The sequence below is a fragment of the Rhodnius prolixus genome, unplaced genomic scaffold (assembly GCF_049639745.1).
Source record: "Rhodnius prolixus isolate KJV_2025 unplaced genomic scaffold, Rpr scaffold_5, whole genome shotgun sequence".
Lineage (NCBI taxonomy): Eukaryota > Metazoa > Arthropoda > Insecta > Hemiptera > Reduviidae > Rhodnius > Rhodnius prolixus.
The window spans coordinates 22786477-22801103 of record NW_027411624.1 but is presented as its reverse complement, the minus strand read 5'-3'; the positions used below and the strand labels follow the sequence as shown (position 1 = coordinate 22801103).

Sequence of the window (14627 nt, the reverse complement as noted above, 5' to 3'; positions counted from 1 at the left end):
TCTCTCTTAATACTTTAAGAGCATGAAGATAAGTTACTAAATTTCTTTCTTTAGATGTAAAAGAAAGTTATAATTAGAAACTTTCGTTAAAAATGTCTACCCTCTAGTAATCATTCACTTACACTTCATTCAGTCATTTAATAAATCAAAGCTGTTTCTTAAAAGAATTTCTGTAAATAATTTGAGATTACTAACATTATCTTTCAGTAGTGCGCCAGCAACCAACGGAGATACAAAACTTGCACTCATATGTATCGTTTGAGCAAATGCAAGGATAGGGCCTAAAAATGAAATAAGTACTTTTAACTGGATGATTAATTATTTAAAAGATAATTACAATTTGCTAATCAAAATGGACAAAAAAAGTAAAGAAAAATACTGAATGAAATAATAGAATATATTTAAATTTACCTGCGAAATTTGGCCCAATATCAACTATATTTGCCATTGCGCCAGCATATGAAGCTGTTATTAACGTTACAGCAATAAACCAAGCCACCAAAACTAATGTAATGTTGCATCCTAAATAGCCTATTAATAATACTAAAAGGCCAGGAACAACTTGTGCTAGAAATAATAAGGAAATATTACTTTAATTAACACATTTTTGTTTTTTTTTAATGAGAATTGTAAATAACATTGTTACAAAACTTACACAAGGCTGTGAAGATTTTTCTAACCGTTGTTAATGAAAGAATGTTTTTAGTTACCAACCAATCAGCAACATAACAGAAAATAACCGAAGATAAGTAACTAAGAAGAAAAGGTGCTCCATTTAATACACCATTCTGGACAAAAAAAATAAGCAAAATTATTATTGTACCCCCTGTAAGCATGATTAACATAGTAAATCTCACGTAATAAACCAAAAACACCTAAATTTTGGGATAGCCGGTGCGTTTTTTTTCAGTGTATTTTATAAAATTTTTCGTAATTAATAAATCATATACTTCTTATTAATAAAAATATTGTCGTAAATACAGAAGTGAAATGGAATGGCCAAATATAGCTTATTTTCAAAAATTGTTATTGGTGCTCCAGATTAGGATCATTAGTGCTCTTCATCAGGAGCTTCTGGAAATAACTTTTATTTATAAAAGTACAAAAATCATTAATTTTTTAAATGAAATTATTCCCATTAATCTAAGTTTCTTTTGGTATTTCGTTATTTTCCTTATTTGTTTACATTACCAAATATCAAATGCAAATTAATTAATTCTGTTGCAAATTTCTTGCAGCTTCAGCTGAAGAGCATTGCCAACCTTTTTTACCCATAAATATTGCATTAAACAAAAAACAAAATCTGGTAGCAAACCAACTTTTCCCCAATACTTATAAAGACATTTCCAACTAAGACGGAATTATAAATAAAAAATTAATAAAATGCCTAGTAGCCAAAAATATTACGAATAACCAATGTACTTCTATTTGTCCGATTTAGCAGTTTCTATGCTGCTGCCACCATACATATTTAATATAATATTTAATATTTTTATGTTAATAATATTATACATAATATTATGATGAATGAAGTACTGCAAAATTGATGAAATCGAATTCTTAATCTACATTATAATTTATATTCCATTGAAAGAAAATTGAAATACTAACTAATTTCAAAGCAGAAATGTCAAAATACTAGCTAGTGAAATTAAAAGAATAAATATATTTAGTGACCTTTTGTATGCTGAAACCAAGGACGGTTTTCATATACAGAGGACCAGGAATGATAAAAGTATAATGAACCCATATCCGTCCAAATGTTGTTATACCAATGGCCCAGGCTGGTGGTGAAGTCAGTATTGACATCCACGGTACCTTTGTCATCTTAAAAAAAAAAAGAAAAGAAAAATACAAAATAAAAGTTGAAAAAAATAGGTAAAAATACTTTGGAAATTTATGTTGCATAAAATGCATATGCCATTTGTACCACCTTGCTATTGGCCATGGTGGCACGAGTACATTTTTGTATATAGGCGAGTTCCTGTTTGGATATCCTTGGATGTTCTTGAGGTGTGTCAAATGCTAAGAACCACCAGAAGATGCACCAGATGCAACCAAGACTTCCAGTCACGTAAAAGACAACTCGCCAACCATAATGTGCTATGATGAAACCACACAATGGGTATGTGACTCCAATTCCAATTGTAAAGCCTGAAAATGAATATAAAAACTCAAGTGTGCCCCCAACAAAATCTCTCAAAATCAGGAGACTTTTAGTAATGACTTTAATTATCGAATTTAACATTTTTACGAACGGATTTTGTTATGAAAAGATAGTCCTTTATGATGGTCACTTAAAATTAGTTCGATTTCAAAAACAAACAAAAAGATCAAACAGTGTGCAAAATTTCCTTCTTTTCTTCTGACAAACCTTTGTGGGAACCTTATTTTGTCAACCATAGCTAATAATATTAGCTATAATAACTGATTCTAAATTTTATTAAAATAAAATCTTTAATAATTTCCAATAAATAAGTTATTTTATAAGCGTAAGTACTTAATTCTTATGGTACTTAAACTTATGGTTTCAAAACCAATTTATTAATTTTTATGTCAAATTCAATGTTAAATTCAACCTAGCATTTTTCACAATTACTGAGCCTAAGGCACTTTTTTTAGCACTCTGTAAAGGACTTCACTGAATCATAAAATAAAAATGAACAGGTTGTATCAGTATTATTCCTAAAATTTTTCGTATTTTATGTAGAATCAAATCTAAGTTTACTTATTGCAATTTGTATTAAAACCGACCGTACCCTAAGAAGTCTCATCAAGTTAAGCAGTTAACATAAAAGAAAAGTCCAACATCTAGAGAAACTGAAATCTAAAGGCTGTTTTTACAATTCTAAATATTCTATAAAATTGTAATAATTCTATAAATCTTTCAATATCTGTTTTACTAATAACTATATTAAAAAAATGTGAAGTAAAATAAGTCAATTCATTTACCTTGAAATGATGACATAAAACGACTTCTTTCTGATGGTGGAATCCAGTGTCCTATCATTGCGTACATAGCTGGCCACGTAAAACCCTAAGTATTAAATAAATTCACATAATTAATAAGTACAAAGTTAATTAAATTATAATTTTTTTTATCTCTATATCATTAACAAAATTTTGTTATATCCAGAATCTTTTGTTGCAAAAGGTGAAAGTTGAAGAAAATTTCAAATACAAAAATTAAAAATTGTTAAGACTAATTCGTTATACTATTTTTTAATTCTAATTTAGGTAGTTTGACTTTAATTCTCCAAGACATATAGGGTGCGTTCCACTTGGCGACCACAACGACCACGACCACACCGCGATTTTGGCCGTTCCACTTACTTGTGAGCGTTGCGATCGAAAACCCAAGTGGAACGGACTGTGGGCGTTTTAACCGTTCATGTAAACATTACATATGCCGGCCTCGAAAATAAGTTAGAAGCTTGAAGAGGTTATTTTTTAATTTAAACCCCATTTATAAGCAGTTATAATAAACTTTATTAATTATTGATAAAGTTGACTTATATTAAAAGAATATATATAATTCAATTTTTTTTATTACATTTTAGTGGAGTATTTATAAAATTTACGTTTAAATAAAATTAAAATGTCTTTTGTGGCAACAGTTGGATATTTATTAATAATGCTTTAGAAAGTTCTTTATCTAGTTCCGATTAGAGTGGAATGTAATTTTACAAAATCGCAATGATAAAAAGCGAAAACTTAGGCCACGTATTATTAGCTATCAGAGTAATTGATCTTTATTCAAATGAAGAATTTAAAAGTTATTTCAGGTAAATGATTTTGTTATTCAGTGATTTAGTATGTAAAGGGATAAGTAATTATTTATTATTTTTTTTTTTTTGTAGACTTTCGAGAAACACATTCTATTATTTACATGAAATAATACTTTCATTTACATGAGATAATTTTTTCGGTCGCCATATTTTGTTTTAAAAATTGCGCCAACTCTGAACGCCCACTTCGACCCAGCTATTAAGGTGGGGCGTTGTGGTCGTTGTGCGAGCGAAAATAGTGACGTCATTAGTGACGTTTTCGCCACGACCACAACGACCGCGGTCGCCAAGTGGAACGCCTGAAAGTATGTTTTGGTCGTTGTGGTCGCCAAGTGGAACGCACCCATAGTATTCCTCAGGTACGACATCTTAAAGCAGAATCGAATTGTGATTTACTGAAATAAGTTTGTGTTAAGTACCATTTTGTGGTGTGAACTCTGTTTTTTTAGTATCTTATTTCTTTCTGAAAAATATAATGTTTACTATTGCTGGAGATTTCTACCGACAAATCATAACTCAAAAACTTTTAGGGTTAATTGACAAAAGCGAAGATTTATAAATTTTACGAATACATGGATTTTATGATTCTTAGGGACCTATTCTTAACAATTATTGGTATCATTTTTTATTTGCTCTTAGACTGCTAAGGTGATGATTGATCTTTAATAAAAAAGAAAATTACGTTTAGCGCTTAGATGGTTGTCAATATCAAACTGGGGGATGTCCATATGGGTCACAATTTCAAAATATTAAAAAAGCAGTTCCCATTAGCCAATTTTAACAGGCTTGAACTGATTTTTTTATTTTTTTATTATTTAAAAATTTTAGGTCATTGGTAACAAAATGTATTATTATAAACAATTACCTAAGTGATAATCGTTTTAATAGAATTCATTATAACGAAGTTAACTGTGCCGATAATGTTTATTAATTAAGGTCTCAGTAGGTTTTACATTTGAATTTATTCTCAAATATTCATTGTTTGAATTATGTTTAAATAAGTACAATAAATTACCCAGATAGTTTTTAAATTCAAAGATTAGAACTTTAAAAAAAAAAAAAAAAAAAAAAAGAATATCAATCACTTTAAGTCACAAAAGGTCCATCTTTTTTTACATTATTTATGGCGTTTTCTCATAATATTTGGAAGAAGCTTAAAGAGTGGTTGGACCGCAAAGCTGAGAACTGTCGCAAGGTTTCAACTGTTTTTATTATTCTTCCAGATATAACTTTCTGTTTATCTTCCTTCTGATGCGAGTAGCTTTTACCATTAAAGTTGTTAAAAATAGAAAATAAAAACTATAAAATAACTCACTGAGGCCACGCCTTGTATTGATCTCAATATTATGAGAAGGGAGTAATGAACTTCAGCAGCTTGAGGAATAAGTAAAGATGAAAGTGCAGTAGCTAATTGTGAATAGCCGAACACAGATTTAGTGCCAAATTTCTGCACAAGTATTCCACCAGCAACTTGTGACAGTACATAACACCAATAGAACGAGCTGATTATTGTTGACTGTATGGCTGGATCCCATTTGAATTCTCCAATTTCCTAAAATTAAAAAAAAAAGAAGAAGAAATTACGCTTTTTCATAATCATAAAATAGGAAGTAGGGAGGGTATTTTTGCACATCAATGCTAGCAACTTAAGTAACCCGAAGAAGTCAATTTTTGGGCGATTTGGGCAAACTTAATTATAAAATAATAATACTTATAAAATCATGGTTTTGTTGGGTGTAGATCTCAAAAAACTCGTCTTTTTCAATGTGTAAAACGTTTTGGCACAAATATGAGCCCTTATCTGATATGGAGATGTGCTACACGAGAGGATTATGATCCGTATAGATCAGTTGTAGTTAAATTTGGCTGAAACGGTGATTATTCCGCAGCATAACCCCGTACGATTTTTGAGTACCCATTAAGAGCAACAACCTTCTGCCCAAATGGGAATTTTGAGAAACATCCAAGAAAAAGAAATCAGCGATGAAATTCGCTTGACTTTCTCTTCCAGAAGTAAACGAAATTAAATTTTCTTGGAATTTACAACTGCCATTAAAAAATTATTCCCCTTTAACAGTAATGCATCACTTAAAAAGGTAATATTTTCGAAAAAATCTCTAAAAACTAAGGCGAAAAAACTTTAAAAAACCTTACTACATACAGTTAATTAAAGCAAGATATGCTTAAACCTTTTACGCTCACTCATTTATAAAAAATATAAGCATAAAAGGTTTAAGCATATCTTGCTTTAATTAACTGTATATATAGTAAGGTTTTTTTTTAGTTTATTGCCTTAGTATTAAGTTTGACAGATTTACCAACGTAAATATTAAAGTTGTGGAGAGTATATAGGCACTGCAGCCTGAAACCTTCTTTGTACATATATACGAGGTGTGTTCAATAAATAAGGTGAATTTTCAAATTTCGCGGGCTACGTACATTCGAATTACGAATGTTTTTTTTTTTTATGTTGGTACACTTGTCTCGAACATATTTTCAAAGCTGTAGCTATATAGCATGTTTAGTTTGTATATGAAAGGCATAAATAAGACAAGTGTTTTGCGAGTTCGGCGATTTTCTTCTGTCGACAAAAATGGATCAACGAAGTTGCATCAAATTTTATGTAAAAAATGGAATTAAGTGCTCAAAAACACTTGAAATGTTGACAGTGGCGTACGGTGAGAGTACTCTGGGTCAAAAAAAGGTTTACAAGTATTACAAGCTTTTCACAGAAGGTCGAGAAGATGCGAATGACGACGCTCGCCCTGGACGCCCCAGTACATCAACAACCGATGAAAATGTTAAGAAAGTAAAGAAAATTGTTATGAAGACTCGTCGAATCACAATTAGAGAAGTTGCTGAGGATGTCGGCATATCGGTTGGCACATGTCATGCAATTTTTTCTGAAATTTTGGGCATGAAGCGTGTGGCAGCGAAGTTCGTTCCAAAATTGCTGAATTTTGATAAAAAAAAAACCGTCGCATGAGCATCGCTCAGGAATTGTTGAATGACATTATCATGCCTCAGCCACCGTATTCACCAGATTTGGCGCCCTGTGACTTTTTCCTGTTCCCAAAATTGAAGAGACCCATGAAAGGACGGCGTTTTGCGACGATTGAGGAGATAAAAACCGAATCGCTGAGAGAGCTCAAGGACATACCAAAAAGTGCATATCAGAACTGTTTCGAGGATTGGAAAAAACGCTGGCACAAATGTATTATATCTGAGGGGGACTACTTTGAAGGAGACCAAATAAAAATCGATGAATAAATAAATATTTTTTGAGAAAAATGAAAATTCACCTTATTTTTTGAACACACCTCGTACATATGTATATTTGTACAACAGTTTCTAAATTGTAAATAAACTTTTTCAAATCAATTCAATTCAATTCTAAAAACTACATAAACCAATTTAATAAAATGAAAAGTCAAGTCACCTTTGAATTTAATATTTAGTTACTCATTTAATCCTCACAAATATTTTTTAATTGCTAACCTGCAAACATGATACAGCAATGGCACATTAGAATTAAGCCAAGAAGTGACTTGTAATTTCATTATTCCAATATTTACGTCATAGAACTTTGACCAATAAGTATGCTAAGTTAAAAGAAAATTTTTGGAGCCATTTTCGAGAAAAACAAAAAAATATAGAGAAAAAGTGTTCAGTAAACTGGCACTTTCTGTTTTTTGCAGTTAGATTTCCACCTTCATGCTAGTGAGTAGAAAAAAATTGAACTAAGTTTGAAATTTTCTATCAAATAATGCAAAAAAAAATGGCACGCATTACTTTGTTTTATTCATTTAAACAGTAGAAGTGTGTAGGTTAACAAAGTCTAAGAATGCAAAAGGAAATTCGTTTACTTATACTAGTTGGGAAAGTAACTCATTTAATTTTTTTGCCTGAGAGGAATTTACGTTTAATATTTATTGTGGTGAACAAAAATTTACTTACACCCTGTTGGTTAAACAAAAAAACATTCATACTAACTTATTCTAATTGTTCTATAAATAAAAAAATTTATTGGTTCATTTCTTTGTTTATTCAGTATTTGATAGTATTCTTTTAAAATCGAGACCATTTTTTTTTTGTACTTCCATCTTATTATTAAAGTATATTTATTCGCTCATTGATAAGATGTATACAAAACAAATAATTGAAAAAATAATCAATTGTTTAAATAATCGCTAATAATTAACTGACAATTTCTTCCTTCTGTGAATATTTATTACGCTTTGGATTTATTTAAACACACATGTGTCGGATGGTGGTATGTTAGAATTGGATTCTCAGTAGTAACTCATCCATGTAAGATTAGGCGTGGAAAATCATGAAAATGAATGGGAAAAAAAATAGTTCTACAATAACGTGCACAAAAAAGGAGGTAATGTGGACAATTTTTCTTGCTCAGGTATCATACCTTATTGAATAAATGGATTAACTAACTTATATATGCATAGTAACATGTAACATGGAGAAGGACCAGGTCCTATTGTGGACTGCGTGAACAAGTCCAAAAAAAAACATAGATAAAATAGGTCATTAGAAACGAGTGAACAGAGGCAAGCAAGGCAAGAAAGAGATCGAGTTCACACTGCTCTTGCTCGATCATTAGAAACGAGTGAACAGAGGCAAGCAAGGCAGCGAAGGAATCGAATTCGCAGGACTCAGACAAGACGAACGATACGTACTGATTTGAATTTATGTTGTTTCAATTACAATCCCCTTTACAATTACAGTCTTTATCCAAGTGTAATTATTGGAAAAATGGTATTGTGGTGCTCAAAAATTTAAAAATGAAACACCAGGTATGTGCTGTGCAGGTGCAAAAGTAAAGTTACTAGACTTGCGTTCACCACCTGAACCACTATTAACTAAGTATCAGGTGAAACTAGTCAATCAAACAATTTTTTAAAAAATATTCGCAAGTACAATTCATGCTTCCAAATGACATCGTTCGGGGCAACGAATATCGTTAGCGCAAATTATATGCTAACATTTAAATTACAAGGGCAAATTTTTCACCATGCTGGATCACTACTACCCTTGCCAAATGCTGATCACAAATATCTTCAGATATATTTTATGGGAAATGCTGACGAACAAACTGCCTTTTTGTTCAAACACAGCAACGTGTGAATGGGTACAGCTAGTGTAATAATAAAAATTAGTTTTCAACAATTTAGTGGTGTGGCATTAGCCCAACACATAAGCACACGTTCTTTAAAGGGATATTAAGGGTGAAACAAAATTTGAAAATACTAGCTTTGGAAACGTTCATAAGTTTTAAAAAAATACGTGATATACTTAAAGAAATGTATATTTTTTTTAAAAAATAATTTGAAACCCATGCTATTCCCAGTTTAGGTTTTTCTTACTGGACGAAGTTATAGAAAAAAAAAACGGCTAAAATTGGGTCAAAGAAGCCTCGGATGACGATATACAACAATAAGTTGTGTATTACATGAAAGAAGATGTCTATTGGCAATATGACTTTTAACTTGAAGCAAATTTTATTAAGATATAGTCACGAGAATGTGAACTGAAACTTTTTTTGGCACTCACGGTAACTCAAAGTTGATTTCAAGATAAAAAGGTGTACATACGAGGGTCGTTTGAAAAGTCCGTGCAAAAATAAAAACTACTTAATTTTATGGGGTAAACCTTTTTTATTTTTCAACATAGTCTCCTTTTAGGCTTATACACTTCGTCCAACGCTGCTCTAGTTTGTTGATCCCTTCCGAATAATAGGATTTGTCCAAGTCTGAAAAATAGCCATTCGTTTCTGCAATCACCTCCTCGTTTGAATAAAATCTTTTTCCCGCCAGCCATTTCTTCATATTGGGGAACAAATAGTAGTCCGAGGGAGCCAAGTCTGGAGAATAGGGGGGGGATGTGAAACGAGTTGGAACCCTATTTCCATTAATTTTGCGACCACAACTGCTGAGGTGTGAGCTGGTGCATTGTCGTGATGGAAAAGGACTTTTTTATGGGCCAATCGTGGGCGTTTTTCTTGCAGCTCGGTTTTCAAACGGTCCAATAACGATGAATAATATGCACCTGTAATAGTTTTACCCTTTTCCAGATAGTCGATGAGGATTATTCCTTGCGAATCCCAAAAGACAGTCGCCATAATCTTTCCGGCCGAAGGAACGGTCTTCGCCTTTTTTGGCGCAGATTCTCCCTTGGTAACCCATTGTTTAGATTGTTCTTTGGTCTCAGGAGTGTAGTGATGTATCCATGTTTCATCCACAGTGACGAAACGACGCTTAAAGTCCTGCGGATTCTTCTGGAACAGCTGCAAACCGTCCTTGCAACACTTCACACGATTTCGTTTTTGGTCAAGCGTGAGCAATCGCGGCACCCATCTTGCGGATAGCTTTGTCATGTCCAAATGTTGATGCAAAATATTATGTACCCGTTCATTCGAGATGCCCACAGTACTAGCAATCTCACGCACCTTCACTCTTCTGTCATCTATCACCATATCATGGATTTTATCAATGATTTCTGGAGTAGTAACCTCAACAGGGCGTCCAGAACGTTCAGCGTCACTTGTGCCCATATGGCCACTCCGAAAATTTTGAAACCACTTATAAACTGTTCTAATCGAAGGTGCAGAGTCACCATAATGTTTATCAAGCTTCTCTTTAGTCTCCTGAGGCGTTTTGCCTTACATAAAGTAGTGTTTAATCAACACACGAAATTCTTTTTCGTCCATTTTTTGAAAATCACTCGACTTCCTCGATTCAAACGAATGCCAAACACAAAGAAATAGACCGATCTGGCTGAAACTTGGTGTGTGTTCTTCCAAGAGATGCTACTAACTAAACATAACCTCGATACGCGCCAGTGGTGCTATCTCTCTGACTTTGCACGGACTTTTCAAACGACCCTCGTATAAGTACCTTCTTTCAAAGCTATATCTATCTTAAAATAAAGTCTTTAAAAAAAAGTTAAAAAAGAAAATAGACAGTGTGAGAAAAACAAAAAATGAAAAGTCACCTTTTGAGTCACGCTGTCATTATCATGAGTAGTATTTAAATTAGTATCGTAACAATATAATGGTTCACTGATCGTGGTATTTGGTTCTATAGAAGGAGGCGGTATTTCAACCATAGCAACCATGGCGATGTTGATATCTGTTCTCATCATAAAACTTACAAGAAATCCAGTGAAGGAAAGCAAATATAGTATTACTCTTGCTGGTAATAGATCTGCAAAAACAAAGCAAAAAAAAAAAATTATATTAATAATAAAGTGTAAGTAAAAAAGTAAAGTAATGCTTATATTTTTAGACGGACTTTACGTCCAACTGCGAATTTAAGGTTAACTTAAGGTTAAGAAGTACTTTATTTTCAGTACTTTATTTATTTATGCAAGCCAGTTTTTACACCTAAGGATGCGCTTCATTTATTTATTTTTTATCATGCATTAAAAACAATTTCCCAAGAAATAGTTCCTCTTGCAGATTTAAGAACATTAAAACTACCTCTAGCATTAAATGTTCATTTCTGAATTGGGTAGTAGAAGTGGGAACAAGTTTTTTAACATAAGGAGCAGTGAAATCTTCTATTGCTCCGTTTCTCTCATCTAGAACCTATGATATCTTACATATTCCTCGAAATACTAATAAAACGAACTTTTCAGGAAAAAGAAAGGCCAATATAAGTGGCAGAATTAATTTAAAACTGCTTATAAGATAAATTAGAAAATCTTTTCTGGAAAATCATCCAGCTATTTATCCAATTTTCTTCAAAATTGAAAGTTCTAAAAGAATTGTATATTTTTCTGAATATAATCATACACAGATCACTGTGTATGTACAGGATGTACACGGAGCAGAGGTTGCAACTTTGGGAGATGATACAGCAGCTCAATTACAACAAACAATGTTTTATTCACTTTGTCCCGATTCTCAATAGTGTCCCAAGATATTTGCATTTTCAACTTCTCCGTTGATATTCGCGTTTTCCACCATAAAAATGGCCGTAACTTTTCTATCCTTTAACCTACAACAGATCTGCTTATTCAAAACGAAAGAGCATTAAATTTCCTATAAATATGCTTAACCAAGAGCCTCAAAAAGGTTCCTTATTAACCATGAAATGTTAGCTTTAATGTCTAAAAAATTCGTTCTCGATGATTTTTTGATAAAATTTTCAACTGTATTTTTTTACAATGATTAATGAATCAAGAAGTCACCCAATTACAGGGAAAGTTGTGCATTTATTGAGCTTAAAGATCATATTTTTTTTTTATATATATAACCATAACCCAAACTGAGAAATGTTAATGCAGAAAATTTGGTAGTTGCGTAGCCGACTTTTCACTGATATCAAATTATTAATTTACTCGATTAATAATGACATCTTTATTTACGACTGCTGTCGCAGATCTTACAATTTCTTTTGAAAATCAAGACTTGCAAGCTTAAATCTTTTCTACCTTAATTTCTGTCCCATATTTCAAAGGAAAGGGCACTTTGTATATAAATTGTTCTGCTTGAAGGTCTGATTTTAAAAGATTCCTTCCTGATCTGTTGGTAGGTTAATAAATGTTGGAAATAATGAAAGTCCCTGGCGAATTGCAGTAGCCTGCAGCCGAGATACAAAGTCATAAAATGAAGCAAAAAAGATTGGCAAACAGAGGAGACTCCTGCCTATTTGTTTATTCTCGTACAGAAATGCCTAGACACGTAATTGAAAAAAATCGTTCATATGAAAACATGCTTTTTTTGGGGCGTTACTTGGGAAGATGAGACACTTCAAATCTGAAGGACATAATAAAAATGTATTATTATTATAATTGCATGCTGATCGAGCAGAAATTTCTTTTATTCATGATCAATATTATGATAAGAAAACAAAAATATGTAATACAGATTACACACTTAACAAGCAATGATTAAACCATTTTGTTTTTCTTACAGTACATAATGTTAAAGATAATGAATTTCCACATTTTTTTTTGCTCCATCATTTAAAGTACTTTGATAAATATGGAGTAATTATATTCCTCTAATTAAAATTACTGAAGTCTAGAAAAACGAAGTAAATAGTTTGCGATTGGACATCCTATGCTATAAATTTATACTCGTAAATCGAATTAGAGTACTAGATTATCTGTATTATATCTGCAATACTAATTATAAGTACTTTCAAAGATTCAAGTTTTTTAAAGAGTAGTCCAGATTGCTTTCAAGTTTTTTTCAGTTTAATAATAAATTAAACCAAAGATGATATACGAGGGTCGTTTGAAAAGTCCGTGCAAAGTCAGAGAGATAGCACCACTGGCGCGTATCGAGGTTATGTTTAGTTAGTAGCATCTCATGGAAGAACACACACCAAGTTTCAGCCAGATCGGTCTATTTCTTTGTGTTTGGCATTCGTTTGAATCGAGGAAGTCGAGTGATTTTCAAAAAATGGACGAAAAAGAATTTCTTGTGTTGATTAAAAACTACTTTATGAAAGGCAAAACGCCTCAGGAGACTAAAGAGAAGCTTGATAAACATTATGGTGACTCTGCTCCTTCGATTAGAACAGTTTATAAGTGGTTTCAAAATTTCCGGAGTGGCCATATGAGCACAAGTGACGCTGAACGTTCTGGACGCCCTGTTGAGGTTACTACTCCAGAAATCATTGATAAAATCCATGATATGGTGATGGATGACAGAAGAGTGAAGGTGCGTGAGATTGCTAGTGCTGTGGGCATCTCGAATGAACGGGTATATAATATTTTGCATCAACATTTGGACATGACAAAGCTATCCGCAAGATGGGTGCCGCGATTGCTCACGCTTGACCAAAAATGAAATCGTGTGAAGTGTTGCAAGGACGGTTTGCAGCTGTTCCACAAGAATCCGCAGGACTTTAAGCGTCGTTTCGTCACTATGGATGAAACATGGATACATCACTACACTCCTGAGACCAAAGAACAATCTAAACAATGGGTTACCAAGGGGGAATCTGCGCCAAAAAAGGCGAAGACCGTTCCTTCGGCCGGAAAGATTATGGCGACTGTCTTTTGGGATTCGCAAGGAATAATCCTCATCGACTATCTGGAAAAGGGTAAAACTATTTCAGGTGCATATTATTCATCGTTATTGGACCGTTTGAAAACCGAGCTGCAAGAAAAACGCCCACGATTGGCCCACAAAAAAGTCCTTTTCCATCACGACAACGCACCAGCTCACACCTCAGCAGTTGTGGTCGCAAAATTAATGGAAATAGGGTTCCAACTCGTTTCGCATCCCCCCTATTCTCCAGACTTGGCTCCCTCGGACTACTATTTGTTCCCCAATATGAAGAAATGGCTGGCGGGAAAAAGATTTTATTCAAACGAGGAGGTGATTGCAGAAACGAATGCCTATTTTTCAGACTTGGACAAATCCTATTATTCGGAAGGGATCAACAAACTAGAGCAGCGTTGGACGAAGTGTATAAGCCTAAAAGGAGACTATGTTGAAAAATAAAAAAGGTTTACCCCAAAAAATTAAGTAGTTTTTATTTTTGCACGGATTTTTCAAACGACCCTCGTACATTGATGTGTAATAAATGAGTTACTTCTTAGCCTAAGCAATTTTCGAATTACTTTTTCCAGAATTTATATATTTTAAACAAGTGAGAGCAGCTAAATTTTGTCTTTTAATTTTTTTTTTTGAAAAATAGTAAGTTTCCTCTATCCAATCAACTGTTTTGAATGATGTATTGATAAAAACAAGTTTACCCAGCAGAAATATTATGTTATCCATACAAATTGCCATTTATCTAGCAAAAAAATATTATAGCTGCAATGATAAAGTGTTATCATTTCTTTGAATTTAAACGTGTCGCG

General features: G+C 32.8%; 1 protein-coding gene across 5 annotated transcripts in view; it reads right to left on the bottom strand.

Annotated features, from left to right (window-relative positions):
* Positions 1 to 14627, bottom strand: part of MFS17 (Major Facilitator Superfamily Transporter 17) — a 74398-nt gene that overhangs the window by 3202 nt on the left and 56569 nt on the right. For all 5 annotated transcript variants that reach the window (XM_074136650.1, XM_074136651.1, XM_074136649.1 and 2 more), the window contains 8 exons: positions 10797 to 11008; positions 5104 to 5340; positions 2953 to 3037; positions 1934 to 2154; positions 1678 to 1827; positions 656 to 788; positions 412 to 567; positions 196 to 281 (listed from right to left, as the gene is read on the bottom strand). In XM_074136650.1, the coding sequence (XP_073992751.1) occupies positions 196 to 281; positions 412 to 567; positions 656 to 788; positions 1678 to 1827; positions 1934 to 2154; positions 2953 to 3037; positions 5104 to 5340; positions 10797 to 11008 (1280 nt within the window). The remainder of the gene's footprint in view (positions 1 to 195; positions 282 to 411; positions 568 to 655; positions 789 to 1677; positions 1828 to 1933; positions 2155 to 2952; positions 3038 to 5103; positions 5341 to 10796; positions 11009 to 14627) is intronic.